Source organism: Lynx rufus, unplaced genomic scaffold (genome assembly GCF_022079265.1).
Source record: "Lynx rufus isolate CCGP_SWC_20201006 ecotype Redwood Valley unplaced genomic scaffold, mLynRuf1.p SCAF_24, whole genome shotgun sequence".
In the NCBI taxonomy this organism is placed as follows: Eukaryota; Metazoa; Chordata; class Mammalia; order Carnivora; family Felidae; genus Lynx; species Lynx rufus.
Window position 1 is genome coordinate 2,753,115 of NW_025814839.1, and position 17,525 is coordinate 2,770,639.

At 43.4% G+C, this 17,525-nt stretch overlaps 1 protein-coding gene across 2 annotated transcripts in view; it reads right to left on the reverse strand.

Annotated features, from left to right (window-relative positions):
• The window catches only part of P2RX7 (purinergic receptor P2X 7), a 46,783-nt gene that overhangs the window by 15,476 nt on the left and 13,782 nt on the right, over positions 1 to 17,525 (reverse strand). The window contains exons 2-8 of one of the 2 annotated variants that reach the window (XM_047088287.1): positions 13,698 to 13,866; positions 12,462 to 12,530; positions 11,397 to 11,469; positions 10,244 to 10,340; positions 7,516 to 7,596; positions 6,749 to 6,878; positions 2,474 to 2,610 (exon numbers count right to left, since the gene is read on the reverse strand). In XM_047088287.1, coding sequence (XP_046944243.1) covers positions 2,474 to 2,610; positions 6,749 to 6,878; positions 7,516 to 7,596; positions 10,244 to 10,340; positions 11,397 to 11,469; positions 12,462 to 12,530; positions 13,698 to 13,866 — 756 coding nt within the window. The remainder of the gene's footprint in view (positions 1 to 2,473; positions 2,611 to 6,748; positions 6,879 to 7,515; positions 7,597 to 10,243; positions 10,341 to 11,396; positions 11,470 to 12,461; positions 12,531 to 13,697; positions 13,867 to 17,525) is intronic. The other variant, XM_047088288.1, reaches the window with a different exon arrangement.

The window sequence follows — 17,525 nt, forward strand, 5'->3', positions numbered from 1 at the left end:
TCTAAGAACTTTCCCAATAGTTCTGTAATGTGGTTGTACCATCTAATACTCTTACCAGGGAAATAGGAGAGTCCCAGTTGCTTCTTCTCCTTGCCAACATTTGGAATTGCCAGGCTTTTAAAAATTTTTACCTATTCTGGGGGGTGTGTAGGTGTATCTCATTGTGGTTTAAATTTATTTTTCTGATGACTGATGATGTTGCCTTGTTGGATTTTCTTATATTTTTGTCTTACGTATTATAATATACTTATATTCATGCCCTACTAGATATAGGCTAAGTAGTAACTTTGTCTGTTTTGTTTACCGATATAAACCCACTGTCACAACAATATGTTTTCTTCAATATATATTTGATGAGTAAATAAATGAGGAATGCCAATATCAATTTCCTACGGGCTCCATAGGCAAAATGATGGCTAGCCCCCATTCTAGGAATGTAATTGGCAACTCTTTTTGAAAAGGGAACAGCATAAGCCTACTTTGTGTCTGGAACCAGGGCCCAAAATGATCAACTATAATTACGGTTGCCAAAACCTGACTGGCACCCAGAAGCAATGAGAGGTCATGGAGCCTCAAACTTAAAGGCCAAGTTAGTGCTGAGACAGAATGGTAGGAATGGGCTGAAAAAATAACCCAGACATAGGAGGTAACATGGAAACTTAAGTTAGGATGGCACAGGATCACCACTGGGGAAAAGTCAGGGGCAGAGGAGTGAACTGTGCAGAGGGTCAAAACAAGAGTAAGTCAGCACCAAACCAGCACCAGCCTGTTTAAATGGTGAAGAGGAACCAGGATTCTAGTCAATTCTTATAGGGTTGAAGTCCAGAAGCAAGAAGCATCAAAGAACCTTAAAAGTCAGACAAGACTGCCGGTGTGGACGCATTGTAGCCTCAGGAGTCTTTAAGATGTTCTAGTACAGTAAGCCTACCACCTCCCATACAGAAAGAAATACAAGATTATATATATATATATATATATATATATATATATATATATATATAATATATATACCTATTAAAGTCATATCAATATATTACTGAGCTCAAAACAAGGACAGATATTTTTTAGGTGCTAGAGATGAGTGATGGGGGGAACTGGGGCCATGCGTCTATGTCCTAGGGGTACCCCAGCCAGATCTGTATCTAGGAGCTAGAGTCTTACACCTATGGGGAAGGGAGCTGAAGCTGCAGAAGCCCTACATAGCAAGGGAGCAGGGATGGGATACTTTTAGCAGAGTGAAGACATCCAATGCCCAGAAATTAACCCCCAAACTGGTTAATGGATAGATGTCACACAGTCCTGGCAGATTACAAAATTACATAATCCCCACTGAGGAATATTCACATCCCACAGTATACACAGAACTTTGCACAAGGTCTTTCTTGCTGAAACCCACCAACAAATACTCCAACGCTTCGGAAGAAGAAATCCCACTCTAGTTACTACAGATAAGGGTCAATTTGAAAGAGGTTATACAGTAGAACAGACAGAGAAGAGGATCCATAAGGTAAGAAGGGACCTCACCGAAACAATAATAGATGGCTTTGAGAAAGAACCAAATATGAAACCGAGAAATGAAAAAGAGTCCTAGAAAAAAAATTTTACAACGTATGGTAAAATGTTAATAACCTTTGATCCAATAACTCTACTTCTAGAAATTTATCCTAAGGAAACACTCTGGAATTCAAAGATTTATGTACACAAATTTGCAGCATAGAATTATTTGTCATAGAAAAACTGGAAGTGCCTCAAATGTCCAGTAATGGAGGCACGGGTGAGAAAATCATGAGATGGAAGGGAAAGCGCATGGGCTTGGGAGTCAGAGTGACCTAGGTTAGTTAGTATTATGGAGCTACTGTTAGCTGTGGGTCCTGGGCAAATCATTTCACCTTTCTCAGCTCTACCTGGGAACACTAATATCCCCTTTTCAGGGTTGACGTGAGGTAGAGGGGTGATGATGTCCAGGGCCTGGTATATAGAAGACCCTCCCTAAGTTGTGGCTGTTGATATCATTACGTTCCCACCATTGGCATCATTAACGTGATGGTCACAACGAATTCTGAGTGACCCAGGATGTGGCAAAACAAACGCACAAACACAGAATAGCAGGTTATAAGCATGATACGATCTCCTAGCAGCCACATAAAAGAGTCAGTTAGAGGAAGGAACACTCACCAGAGGGCTATCTTTCATTATCTCAGTGTTGAGGACTTACGGGTGATTTTTATACTCTTCTCTATGTTCTTCCCTGTTTGCCTACTTTTGTTTCTGTTTTTTTGTTTTTTTTTTTCAAAAGAAAAAAAAATTCATACAAAAATCCAGCCATTCCCTAGCTCGTAGAGGACTTTAGCATGCATCTTGTTGCCTTGGGAACCAAAATTAATTCTTGCCGGCTGCTGGTTATGCAATTCAGCCTGGCCTTGGAGGTTTGTGCAGAGCCAGTGGTGGCCGGTCTGACCTGGAGCGCTGTTACCTGAAGTTGTAGCCAGGATACAAGGACTCATTGGTGGTCTTGTCGTCAAGGCGACGGAAACTGTATTTTGGATGGCAGCGATGGAACCAGCTGTCCAAGTTGCAGTCCCAGTAGATCTCAATGCCCATGATTCCTCCCTGGGGAAGACAAGGAGACACAGTTTGCAAGTCCTGCTGCATGTGGGACACAGCTACCAGACCTCTCCCTGCATAGGGATGATCATTAAGGCAAAGGTTTTCTTTTCTTTTCTTTTAAAAAAAATTTTTATGTTTATTTTTGAGAGTGAGAGCGAGAGAGAGCATGAGTGGGGAAGGAGCAGAGAGAGAGGGAGATACAGAATCTGAAGCAGGCTCCAGGCTCTGAGCTGTCAGCACAGAGGCTGATGTGGGGCTGGAACCCACGAACCATGAGATCATGACCTGAGCTGAAGTCGGATGCTTAACTGACTGAGCCACCCAGGCACCCCAAAGGTTTTCTTTTTAGAGGAAAACACGGATTAAATTTCAGAGCCATGAGTACATGAGCCCATCTAACACACACAAGTAGCTGCAAACGCGTCTCCCTGCTCTTCTTCCCATTTGGGACACACCGTTAGATTTCTTTTCCTAAAATACAACTTTCAATAAATCTCTCCCATAATCAACACCTTGACTGCCCGCCTCCCATTAAAGATGAGTTGAAGTTTATTACACTGGAATTCAGGGTGCCCCATCACATATCTTTTCTGCTTTACCTCCCAACAACCCCCTGGAGAAAGCTCTTATTCCAAACTGTGTATACTTTTTCCCTTAAAGCACTTGAAATTTTCATTTCTTTTTTTTTTAACAGATTTATTGAGATACAGTTTAGGCACTTAAAGTGTTTAATTCAATATTTTTTGGTACGTTCACATATATGTGTGACCATCACCATAATAAATTTTACAAGTTTCATTGCCTCCAAAAGAAACCCCTGAACTTTTAGTCAACACCCCTTTCTCCCCTCCCTCAGCCCTAAGCAACCACTAATTTACTTTCTGTCTCTATAGACTTCCTTCTTCTGAACTTTCATATGAATGAAATCACATAATAGGTGATTATGTGTGTGGCTTTTGTGTGTGGCTTCTTTCACTTGTCGTAATATTTTTAAAGTTCATCCATATTGTAGCCTGTGTCAATCCTTCATTCCTTTTTTGTGGTGGAAGAATACTTCTTTGTATGGAAAGACTACATTTGATTTATCCATTTATCCTCTGATAGACATTTGGATTGTTTCCACCTTTTAGCTATTATGAATAATGCTGCTGATGTACGAGCTTATGTACAAACACTTAGTACGAGATTTTGTGTGGACATATGATGTCCTTTCTCTTCTGTGTCTACTTATGATGAGTGGAATTTCTGGGTACACTTTGAACTTTTAAGTCTTGGCCCTTGTCCTTTTCTCCCATTGAAATATTTCTCCCACCCATCTCTCTAGCTAAGTCCTCATCTGCCTCCAAGACCTAATGTACATCCTTCCTTGTCAATTCAGCCACCCCATTCTCCACAGTTCAGGGTCACCTTTTTCTTCTCTGAACTTCTAAGGAATCTTTTAATCTTTTACCTCTACTTGGTACTTCTTTCTTTCTACAAACATGTTTTGAACACTGACTGTCCTATTTCACTGAATCTTAGACACCATTGCTTATCAGATACATAATTTTCTTTTTATGTTCCTCTGAGAAGGAACATAACAAATGTTGTCAATTAAACTGTGAAATTCCATGAATCTAAAGTATTTCCTGATTCAGAAATATAAATATTAAATATTTCAGAAAAAAGTATGTCTTTGAATTGATATAATATGGTATTTCAAGACAGTATCTAGATGCTAGGGATAGAAAGATGAAAAACAAGCAGACTCTGACTTGGAGAAAGGGGAAATAATACAGAATAATCACAATTATCATTTATTGGCACTAAGCCAAGCACTGTACATATTATTGTGAATATCTGATGTTTCTGTCACTCAGCATCCAGTTCTCCTGGTAAAAGTCCCTGGAAGTTTCTTTGGGAAACATTTCTCCCAACTGAGTGGTTTGGATGGGACTGTCGCCTCTCCCAGCTCCAGGAGTGGGAACATGATCTAGGCCTGGCCAGTCAGGATTAGGCATCCCTCTGGACCTGGTGACTGGTTCAGGAATAGGTATGTGGCCCAAGATTGACCAATCAGAGCCCTCTCTGAGACATTTTGCCAGAACCATAAAAAAAAGAGTTCCTCTATTGGTTGGGACCACCAGCTAGAGAGTGTGAGAGTTCAGAGCAACATTGTCCAACAAAATATTCTGTAGTGATGAAAATATTCTATATTCATGCTGTGCAATAAAGTCTCTACTAGCTGCATGTGGCTACTGAGTGCTTGACATGTGGCCAGCATGACAAAGGAAATAAATATTTCATCTCAATTAATTTAAATTTAAATAGCTTCATGTGACTAGTGGCTACCGTATCAGACAGTGCAGTTCTAAAGGCTCTGGTGCCTTTGTCTTGACATGAGGACGATCTGCCTGAGAGTGACCTTGTCATTAAAGAAAAAGCAAAGAGATGGGGAACCAGATTCCTAAAGACCTCATCTGAGTTCCTGGATGCAGCCATGCCTGCTGCTATCATACACTTCATTCAGTCGACAAATACTTATTCAGTGTCCTTTATGCTGAGCATTATACAAAAACTAACGAAAGAAGCCAAAGATCCCTGCCCTCATGGAACTTACATTCTAGTCAGGGAAAACAGACAACAGACAAATGGATATGTAAATTATATAGTATGTCAGATAGTGCTGGATAGGGTTAGAAATTGTCACTTAAAAATTTTGGGGGGGGACACCTGGGTGGCTCAGTCTGTTGAGCATCTGACTTCAGGTCAGGTCATGATCTCGCAGTTTGTGGGTTTAAGCCCCACATCGGGCCTTGCGCTGACAGCATGGAGCCCACCTCTAATTTGTTGTCCCTCTCTCTCTACCCCTTTCCCATTCATGCTCTCTCTCTCTCTCTCAAAAATAAACACACAAAAAAATTTAAAAAAATGTTTTAATGTTTATTTATTTTTGAGAGGCAGAGCATGAGTGGGGGAGGGGCAGAGAGAGAAGGAGACACAGAATCCCAGGCAGGCTCCAGGCTCTGAGCTGTCAGCACAGAGCCTGACATGGGGCTCAAACTCATGAACTGTGAGACGATGACCAGAGCTGAAATTGGACATTTAACCAACTGAGCCACCCAGGCGCCCCTAGAAATTGTCATTTTAAATGAAGTGGTAAGGGAAAGCTTCACTGAACTTATATTTGAGCACAGACTGGAAGCAGGTGAGGGAGACAGCTAATGGTATGTCTGGGGCAAGACTTTTCCAGAAAGGAAGAAAATTTCCAAGGTAGGAAAATGCCTTAGCTGTACTAGAAGGTCCATTTCCCCTGGTGTCTTTATATGAGTTAATATGGCTCTTTTTTTTTTTTTTTGGCTTAAACCAATTATTTGGTTTCTTTTTGCCCCCCAGATGCTTTTTAATTTATTCTTTGCTCACATCATTTGGTTTGGATGTCTATAACGTACAACTGGAAGAATTCTGACTAATTCAACTATGGTAGTCTGAATCATTGCCAAAGATATTCCAATCCCAGGTCCTAATCCTTGGACTCTTTGGATATATTATCTTATAGGGAAAAAGAGACTGCAATTAAATTAAGGATCTTGAGATGGGGAGATTATCTTGGATTATCCAGATGGGCCCTACATGTTTCCTTTTATAAATGTTCTCAAAAAGATCAGTATCTTTATAAGAGGGAGGTTGAGGGAGACTTGACACAGAACAAGAAGTCAGTGGGACCACTGAAGCAAGACGCCATGCAGCTGGCTTCAGAGCTGGAGGAAGGGACCACGAGCCAAGAAATGCAAGGACCGTAGCTCTAGAAGGTGGAAAAGGCAAGGAAACGGATTCTCCTGTAGAGCCTCTGGAGGGAGCATGGCCCTGCTGATACCTTGGTTTTGGTCCAGTGAAACTGACTTTAGACTTCCAACTGCCAGAAGTGTAAAAAAAAAAAAAAAGTGTGTTGTTGTAAGCCACCAAGACTGTGGTAGTTTGTTACAGCAGCCACAGGAAACCAGGGATCTCCCCCACAGCTTTGTTGCCTGATTAGATGAGGTAATGCAGAGTGTGAGATTTACTAAATGCTCAGTGAAGGAAGCCTTATAATTAAGACCCGGAGGCCCGGCCTCTTGGCCGTTTGAGATCCCCTGACTCACTGTACAAAGAAGCCACCAACCTGAATTGCAGCATCTGAAAAATTATCTCCTACTTCTCGGAAGATATCTCCTAGTCGGAAGATGGGACACTGTGGATCCTGAGTCTTGTGAAAGGTACAAGTGATGTTTACACCCGGCAAGATGTTTCTCCTGCACACAATGAGAAGCAACAAACCAACAAAAATGTCTATTGGAAACTGAGACCCATCTCTTTCATAGGAGTGAGCCAATTGTTAGCTGGTTTCCATGAGGGGCCCCAGGGGTCCTCAGTCCCTGGAGTTACACCCTTGTGTAGTCCCCTCCTACACTGTGCAGGGTTAGTCTGTGTGACCAATAGCATATGGCAGAAGTGATGCTGTGTCACTTCCAAGATGAAGTCATAAAAGGCTCCCATCTTGTTTACTGTCTGGCTGGCTTGCTCTCTGTACCTCTTAGATCACCCGCTGTGGGGGAAGCCAGACACCATTCCTAAGGATACTCAGGCAGTCCTAGGGAGAGGTCCATATGGTGGGGAACTGAACTCCCTGCTGACATCTAGGTGAGTGCACTTGGAAGAGGATTCTCAGCCCCGGTCAAGCCCAGAGGTGACTGCAGTCCCCCCTGACAGATAGCTTGACTGCCACCTGAGAGACCCTGAGTCGGAAACACCCAGCAAAGTAATTCCCGCATTCCTTACCCACAGAAAAAGCGTGAGATAATAAATGTTGGTTGTTAAGCTTCTAAGTTTTGGCATTATTCGTTATATGGCAGTAGATAGCTAACACAGTCTGACATTCTGGACACTTACGTGGTGTAGTTGTGGCCAGGGAAGTCGATGTTATTTTTGATGAGCACTGTGAAGTTTTCGGCAATGTTCAAGAGCGCAGGCCTGAGAGAGAGAGATGCCGGGTGGGGGTCAGTGGGCCAACGGGACCACAGGCTTCTGGTTTCTGGCTCGGGTCATTGCAATGAGTGAAGAGAAATGTAGTCTAGTGGGCAAAACCTTGCTAAAAATCTAAAAAAGAGGAAGAAGCTCTCTTTTCTTGAGACCCCATGGCATTTACTATAACTCTTCTCACACTCTGATGTAATTCTGTGTTTAGGTATGTGCAGTGGTGTGCTGGTAAATATTTAACAACCAGGTCTCCGGGCGGGGTGGGGGGGGGGCAGTGAGGTGGTGGAGCTCTGATCTGTAGCAATTACTGATGACTGTAGTATAAGCCCTCCCACCATGGCCGATCTCAAGCTACTAGTAGGTATCACTGAACTTGGAGTTGGGAAGGGATGAGCATAAAGGGCTCAGAGCTAGTATAGGCCAGCTCCAGCACACCCTTGTTTGTATCTTTCCCAATAGGCTTGGAGTTCTTGCAGGGCTAGGATAATGATTTTTTTTTTTTTTTTTGGACTGGCATCCCCAGGCTTTAGCACAGGGCCACACACATAGAGTTGACTTCATCACTCATTCTCTAGAGGCTCTGAGTAGCATAAATTCTCCATGAGTTAGAGGAGACCAAATCTTAGACTGTAGCAAGGTGCCCCCCACAACCCATCCATCCATTCATTTGGCAAATATTTACTTTGCTGGGCACAGGGTTGGGCATTGGGAATGTAGTGCTAAACAAAACAGTCAAGGTTTTTGTCCTCATGCAGTTGACAGTCGGCTAAAGATGGAGACAACTGGCTATGAATAAAGAGATACAACTGGTACTTTATTGCTTGGCATGCCTGAGTGGGTGGCAGGTATATATAATGGGAGTAGCACCGGGAAAGGACAGACATATTTGGAAGGGGGCACCAAGAATGATCTACTTTCTATTCCAGAATAAAAAAGATGTAACTATAGAGAACACCAGTTTTTGCCTTTCCAACATCCATTCCCCCTCTGTTAGAAGCACTTCAGTTTTCTCCCGGTGGGAAAGCCATGTCTCTCCCACTCTCAGCCCAGAAGGTTGGGTGAGGATGAATCTATCTCCTACCCATCCTTACCGCTCCCAGGGTAGGCAAGTGACCCAGAGCTTGCTAGACAGTATAACTCAATCCTCTTGGCCACAGTGATTGGTTCAGAGATTGTCACATGACTTAGGCCAATGAAAACATTCTAGGGCTTTTGTAGGAAATACTGGGAAAAGAAAAACTCACTTTCTTTAGGATTACTAGTAGTAAACACAGTGTAAACCTGGAGTTCCCTGGGCCACAGTGTGAGGAAAGCCAAAACGGAGGAAAGAATAACTGGAGGGTGGGTGTGCGATGGAGGTGGGAAGAGACAGAATGAAAGGGAGAGAATCTTAATGACATCATTTTAATTTGAAGCCTGGATCAAGTCTTTCCTGAAGCTAGTACTTTTGGACTCTTCATTTACAGGAATAAGAAAATAACATTTTCTTTTTTCCTGAAGCCAGTTTAAGTTGTATTTCTGGCATTTGCATTAAAAAAAAATCTTATTTACAACAAATGCCTACTATATGCTAGACCATTTACTTTTAGAACATCCTAAATCCCATGCTTTCTGGGCAACATTCTAAGAATAAGAGGACTACATGATTTTGAAACTTTAAGGATCAAAGTCCTTTATTTCTCTCTTATGACACTCTTAACTTTCTATCTTGAATTATATCTCTCTATGCACATGTCTTATCTCTTTGATTAGATTACAAGAGGCTTGGGACCTACTCCATATCTGGGTCTGCTTCTATTTTTTTAGCACAGTCTCTTGTGCATAGTTACATGTAAAATAAATTGTATGCGTGTCTACGCACACATTATTGACTACTATAAGCCAGGCATGGGGCTCACTTTGCAATTGCTGTACAAGTATCATCTCATTTAATTCTCATAACAGTCCCGTGAAGTAGGGGCAACTATTAGCCTCATTTTACAAATAAGGAAACTGAAGCTCAGAGAGGTCAAGCCATTTGCTCAAGGTCACACAGCAAGGAAATGTTAGAGTCAAATTTGAATCCGGGTCTCTCTGTTCTTCTGCTGAAATGCACCAATCCCTGTGGTTTCTGAGATTTAACATCAAGTTCTGCCTTCTGGGCCTGACGTTGTGTGTTAAAGAGAAGAATCAATTCAGGGATCAACAAATCTGTGTGCCACTGTGACCACTTAATTTAAGAAAACTTCTCTTCCCTCCCTCCCTCCCTCCCTCCCTCCCTCCCTTTTTGCCCTCTTTACCCTCCCCTCCCCTTCCCCTTTCTTCCCTTTTCCTTTCTTCCCCCCCTTCTTACCACCTTGCCATACTTAATCACTCAGTATGGACACTGACCAATCAGAATGAGGTCTGCGGTAGTGCTGGAGGAGGGCTCCAGAGGTCCTCAGCCAGGGGTCCAGGGGCAGCCAAGGGTGCTCAGGGTAGTAGTTGTTTACCAGCCAGTACAGAATTATTGCAATATTTTAACAATTAGCATGGGCCCCACAGAGACCACTGGTGTGCCTGGGACAGAGGGTCACCAAGTCAGTAGGACCCAGGACTTTTCAAGACTTTTTATCTGATCACTGGTCAGGGCCACCACATCTCTCCCAACCTTGCAGCTCACCGGGGGGGCTCTTTCGCTGCCTCGATGGGACACCAGGCGGAGACTTCACAGGTCTTCAGCTTCCCTTTATACTCTACACACCTTCCGGTCTGGATCCCTGGGTGGGGTGGGGTGGGGTGGGGCCAAGGGGCCAAAAAAGCACAAGTGTGAAAACTGTAGGCACATCTTGAACTCAACCCAAGCAAGAGACTATTTATTTATGCTTTTCAGCCCAAGCAGTTTTAACTTCCACAAAACCTCATTTGAACCACGAACTTACATAAGGAAACCTAAGCAGAGAACACATCGGACGGTAAGCTTTTTTAAAAAAAGATTTGGAGAGAACACAGAGAGACCATGGATAGCTGTTGGCTCTTTTGGTTTCTTTGCCAGAAAAGATGCTGAGAAAGGAGCCGAACAGGGCATGTTCTCTCGCCTGGCATGAATGGACTAGAACCTGGCTTTTAAGTGGGCATCTGAGCCACTTAGGGGTGTACAGCCCGGACCAGGGATGTGCATAAGCCACAGAATGAGCACGGCACATCTTTCTGGAGCATCAGAGCCACTCGCAGATTCCGAGGGGGAAAGTTAAATAGTAAGTAATGTCTGAATGATCTCTATACCAACTCAGACAGACATATACATCTAAAGGAACAGAGTGTGACATCCATAGGCTTTTTTTTGTGAATGTGTATATGTTATAACATATAAAGATATGTTCTTTTTTGTGGTCATTTTTTAATTGTCATGTGCCTCTTTAAGTTCAAGTAAGAGATAGAGAAATTCTGACGGTTAATGGTGGTACCGGTCCCCAGGTGCCCTGAGGGTACAATTCATATTCCTCAACCTCCAGGGAAATTCAAAGGGGAAAGTTCAGCATACACAGAAGGTACTATGGGCCATTCAGTTTTCCTGTCAGTGAGAACCCTGAAGATGCTAATTCTGGAGGTTTTCAGGAGCTGCCCTCCCTGGGGAATTAGATCACATTCCTAGTCCTCTGGGGACAGAGCAGAGGCATGGGGGCAGACACAGGCTCCCCCAGGGCCTGGTGAGGGTGGAAGAAGGCATCTGAGAGCCAGAGTCTAAAGATTTGAACTTTAGGGCATTTGTGAATGTCACCAAGATACCAGACCACCCCCAACCCCCAGGATCCCAGAGAAGAAACATAACATACCTTTGCTCTGCGGGTCCACCCGTCCCTTTTTACAGCCCAAGTCAGAGGAACAGAGTGTCCTGCGGGTGGGAAACTGCAGGGAGAAGGATGGGATAGTGGGGAGTAAGCAACGCGGGTCTCTAAGATACAGAAAAGCAGGTGCCTGTGCCTGCACCAAAAACTTATACACAAATGTTCACAGCAGCCAAAAAGTAGAAACAACCCAAGTATTCATGAGCTGATACGTGGACAAATACAGTGTAGTGTATTCATACAATGGACTATGACTCAGTCATAAAAAGGAAAGAAACACACCTGCTACAATATGGATGAACCTCAAAAACATGATGCTCAGTGAACGAAACCAGACCCAAAAGGCCACATACTGTGCGAACTCAATGATATGAAATACTCAGAACAGACAAATCCACAGAGACAGAAAGTGGATCAGTGGTTGCCAAAGGCTGAGGGAAGTGGGGAGTGGGGCATGACAGCTGACGGGTACAGGACTTATTTTGGGGAACATTTGGAAAATGTTCCAGAATTAGGTAGTGTTATGGTTGTACAACATTGTGAAAATACTAAAAACCACTCATTTCTACACTTTAAAATGGTGGACTTTATGGTATATGAGTTATATGTCAGCAAAACATAAAAATAAATAAAGATCCAAAAGGTAGATGTAACCAGGTACCACTTTCAGGGAAGGCCCTTGGGGTAGGGGGGAGGGGGCCCGGTCCAAGCACCTCTGTGGCTGCAGAACTGGGCCAAGAGACAAGCTCAAAGGCTCAGCAGGAAATGGGAAGTAAGGGGTGCCAGCCAGCACTTTCCCCTGGCCTCAGAAAATGAGGTCAGCCCCGTCTTAGGCCTGAGGACAGAAGAAGAAAAAGAAATGAGATGACTGGTTTATGCACATTTGACTTCCGCTTTTCTGGGGAGGAGGTTTAACGGCCAGTCTTAGGGGAACCAGAGCCTGACCTTAGGGTGGGGGGTGGAGGATAGCATCAGCAGTTCATTATCTTCCTCTGACCTGTGCCCCCTCCAGCGACTCTTATTACCTGCCAACCACTCTGGTCCCCTCCTTACCTCAGGACATAACCCCTGCTGTTGGCCTTCTGTCTTGAGGAAGTTTGTCATCACGAAGAAGGAGTTTCCCTGTAGAGAAAGGAGAGAGTAGGCAAATGCCAGACGTTGGAGGGCAGAACTACTTAATCAGAATAATCTAGCCTGCCTAGTGCTTGGGGGCGAACCTTCCACCTTTCTAAACCACACTCTGGAAATCAGGTCTGGGAGCAAATCAGGTCTGGGAGCAACGTGGACTGCGCTCGAGGGCTTAATATCAAAGCTGATGAGCCACCCCACTGAGCCGAGGGAAAGCAAAGGGACATTCTAACTGACTGAGTATTCATTTTCCGTTCCAGCCTCAAAAGCAGCCTTGTCATTTTTTGGACGCAGTAAAATCCCATTAAATCGAAACTTAAGAGAACCCGGGGCGGGGTGAGAGGGGTGCAGTGTTGGCTTCATCAGAATGCTGTTCAGATTATCCAGGATTTTAATTAAAGGGCAGACGGCATCCTGCAACCCGGGTAATAGCTGGAGATCTTACTGACCCACTGTTAGAAACCGACAGACAGTGACTTGGGTTTCATGGTTTTGCTGAGCACCCCAGCTCCCAGAGGCTGCAAAAGTGCCCTTTTGTCCCTCAGGCACCCCCACCCCCATCTGTTCTTTGGTTTTCTCATTCCTACTTTGATTTCTCCTTTTTGACTGTTCTGCTTTTATTTATCTTCTTGCAAATATAGACAGTCACATCACTTTCTCTGTGATGCACACCCTTCCTTTCTTTGTCATCTATATCCTTCCTTTGTGCAAAAATGTATTTGAGAAAATGTTTTCCTGGAGACATTTTTGTTGATAAAACGCCACACAAACCACATAAAAGGGCTAGTCCTGTCCAGGCAGGAAGTTCTTTGTCCTTCTGAATCTAGACAGACCTTGCTGACTTGATGGCCCTGCTTCCAAAAAGCTGTGCATAAATCAAGCGTGAGTGAATCAAATCGTGCTTTAAATGCACCACCAGGACACGCTGCTATTCTGAGAAACCCTGTAGGACTTGATAAAGCAAAGAATCGTCTTTGAGCTGCTGGATCTGACCCAATTTTGCAATTTTTAGGTTTTCTCAGTTGGGATTTTCACAGAGCTTTTTAAAATAGGGCCAGCATTTTTCTGCAGTGAGGCTCTGGGTCCCAAGGGAGGGAGGCAAGGCCCTGGGGACAGTGCCCAGGGAGGAGTCCTGGGAGGGGGTGGCTGGCAAGTGCTCACCTGCAAAGGGAAGGTGTAATCCGCCGTGTCAAAGACACTGGACACCACCTTCTTCATCCCGTTCTCCAAAATCTCCTCTTTCACCTCTGCTATCCCTTTTACCTTGGTGTGCACAGAACTGATAACAGGCTCTTTCCGCTGGTACAGCTTGTCACTCACCAAAGCAAAGCTAAGTGGCAGACACAGAAAAGCATCAGTGGTTTTCTCAAGGGAGGCACGGTGCGGGGACTTGGGGGGCAGGTTCTGAAGGCTGCCTCCATTCAAATCCTAGCTTTGCTGGGTGACTTTGGGCAAGCTACTTGACTTCTCTGTGACTCATTTTCCTTATCTGTAAAGTGGGAAGAATAGTCATACCTACTTTAGGGGTTGTTGTGAGGATGAAATGAGATACGTGTGCAAACTCCTCAGCATCATATGCTGAGTGCACACTGAGCACTCACTATCTGGAAACTACTGCCCCTGATGTCAACCTCCAATACTGCCTAATACAGACTCTAATTTATAGGACAACTTCTTAAATAATAAAGTCCAGCTCCAGATTGGTCCACTTGCTTTGTCCTGGGGCGAAGCAACACATCAACACCTAAGGAAGTACCCAGCAGGTCAGCCACCTGTTTTCCAGAAACACTCACCTGGTTTATAAATAATATTGATAATAGTAACCGCCCTTTATTGAGCAATTAGTACATGCCAAGTGCTCCATATGCATCATCTGTTTAATCTTCACAGTGATAGGAGATAGTTACTATAATCATCCCTTTTGTAGATGAGAGAATGGGCTCAGAGAGGTAAAGGAATGCACCCAAGATAACACAGATCGTCAGTGGCAATACTGAGGTCCTCAACTGGTCTACCTTCTAGCCCAGAGCCAGACCTCTTAACCCTGTGCTACACGTGTTCATGCATGATTTGGCTCTGACTCTGGTTTCCTGGCTTTGGTCAGTTCATTACCTGTTAATCCCTTCTTTAGAATATCAATTTAAATTATTATAAGTGTGAGGAAGAGAAGGAGAAAGTGGAATTAACAACAATGGTAGGGGCGCCTGCATGGCTCAGTCAGTTGAGCATCCAACTCTTGATTGAGGCTCCCGTCATGATCTTACAGTTGTGAAATCGAGCCCCATGTCAGCCTTTGCGCTGGGTGTGGAGCCTGCTTAAGATTCTCTCTCTCTCCTTCTCCCTGTCTCTCAAAAGAAGAAGAAGAAGAAGAAGAAGAAGAAGAAGAAGAAGAAGAAGAAGAATTCAAAATGGTAGATTCCACCACCGTTTGTTTTTCCTGTCTCCCATTGCCCTGAATAATTCCGACTTTATTTTAAATGCTTTGTTTATTCATTCAGCATGTGTTTATTTAGTCTCTTCCCTCTGGCCAGCACCTAATATCCAAATGATTTAGGAAGTGTAAGCCAGTGGCTGCCTTCTATGACCTGGCCTTATGAAACCAAAGACAGAGTGGGCCATGACTTGGTCGCTGCTGTTCCTAGCCTTGGCTGGGTAGTATAATCCCCAGAGAGCTTTCAAAATTGCTGCTCCCCAGTTCCATCCTTGGAAATTCTGCTTCAGTAGGTCTGGGGGAGTTATCCAGGTACTTATATATATTTTTAAAGTTTGCTGGGTGATTCTAATGCACAGCCAGGGTTGAGAACCCTGGGAGACTATTGAAAAGACAACTAACATTTGGGAATATGTAGTGCATTCGAGGAAGTGCATCTCCTAGGACCCAGCAATTCCATGCTTTTGTACACTCCCTAGAGAAATCCTTATACATGTGCCCAAAGAGTTAGGTACAAGACTGTTTATGGCAGCATCATTTGTACGAGGGAAAATAAAATACCCTAAATGTCCTTAAATATTTAATGGGTAAATGAATTGTTGGATTCATACAATAGGATGCTCTAGTGAGAATAAATGAAGAGCTACTCATAACAATATGGAAATAATATAATATTGAGAAAACAAAACATGCCGCAGTATGAATACGAAATTTAAAGAAATCCAAAACAACATTTTACACTCAAATGCCTGTCTACGCATGCCCATAGCAGCACTATTCATAAAAGACAAAAGATGGAAATAGCTCACACGTTCATCAGTAGATGAATGGATAAATAAAACATGGTCTACCCATACAATGAAGTACTATTCAGCCATAAAAAGGAATGAGGGGCACCTGGGTGGCTCAGTCAGTTAAGCATCTGACTCTTAATTTTGGCTCAGGTCTGATTTCATGGTCATGAGATTGAGCCTTGCATCTAGCTCTGTGCGGGGCATGGAGCCTGCTTAAGATTCCTTCTCCCTCTGTCCCTTACATGACTGCACATGCGTTTCTTCCCTCTCAAAAAAAAAAAAAAAAAAGGAATGAAGCACCGAGACGTGCTATATTGTGGAGGAACCTTGAAAACATGCTTTATAAAAGAAGGTAGGGCGCCTGGGTGGCGCAGTCGGTTAAGCGTCCGACTTCAGCCAGGTCACGATCTCGCGGTCCGTGAGTTCGAGCCCCGCGTCGGGCTCTGGGCTGATGGCTCGGAGCCTGGAGCCTGTTTCCGATTCTGTGTCTCCCTCTCTCTCTGCCCCTCCCCCGTTCGTGCTCTGTCTCTCTCTGTCCCAAAAATAAATAAAAAACGTTGAAAAAAAAAAATTAAAAAAAAAAAAAAAAAAGAAGGTAGATACAAAAGGTCACATATCGTATGATTCTATTTATATGAAACAATCCAGAATAGGTAAATCCATAGAGACAGAGAGTAGATTGATGAGTGCAAGGGGGTGGGGAGCAGGGGTGACTTCAAATGCATGTGGTTTTCTTCTAGAGTGGTGAAAATGTTTGGGACCTAGGTTGTGTAAACACAATATGGTGTGTTATTAAATGCCACTGGCTTCATCACCTTAAAATGGTTATTTTATCTCACCTCAATAAAAAAAGGAAAATATTTTTGTAGATATACACAAATGTTGTAGAACTATAAAAACATAGAATGACAAACACCAAGTTCAGGATGGTGTTTATAAGGGGAGAGGAAAGAGGATGGGATCCAGGCTGGGTTTACAGGGAGCTAAAACTGGATTAGTAATATTTTATTTCTTTTTTTATAATTTTTAAAGAAGTTCTTATTTATTTACTTTGAGAGAGACAGAGAGTGAGCATGCGCAGGAAGAGCAGACAGAGAGGGAGAGAGAGAATCCCAAGCAGGTTCCACACTGTCATCGCAGAGCCTGACTTGGACTGGAACCCATGAAACATGAGATCATGACCTGGGGCTGAAGTCAAGAGTCGGCTGCTCAACTAACTTGAGCCACCCAGATGCCCCAGTAATGTTTTATTTAAGTTGGATGGTGGTACATGGGTGTTTATTATATTATTCTCAACATGTTTTAGTATTTATATACCATTCATTTAAAAAAGCTCATCAAAAAGGACATTGGGGCTAGAGATCCAGATTTGAGGTCCAATCAGCATATATAAGAAAGGGCCATTCCATATAACTCCATAGACAAATATAATACTTGTTCAACAATGTGTCTCAGCCTAGCATTGCAATATGTACATGGTCTGTGCAGTGTTCCCTGTTGGATATGGCGACATTCCCACAGAATAACACTGGGTCCATTTGGCCCACCATTTGGAAGCTCGATTCAAATCTGTCATATTCATTCCAGAATTCACAACATATCATAAATCAGCCATAATGGAATCCAACCCTTTCATAAGTCAGAAAATTTATCTTTGTATGATAACGAACATACCATTTTAAGAATTAAAATGCTTCAGAGTTGCAGCAAAGGAAAAAAGAGGAGAAGAAAGAGTTGGTGGTATCCTGCCCTAACGACCATCCC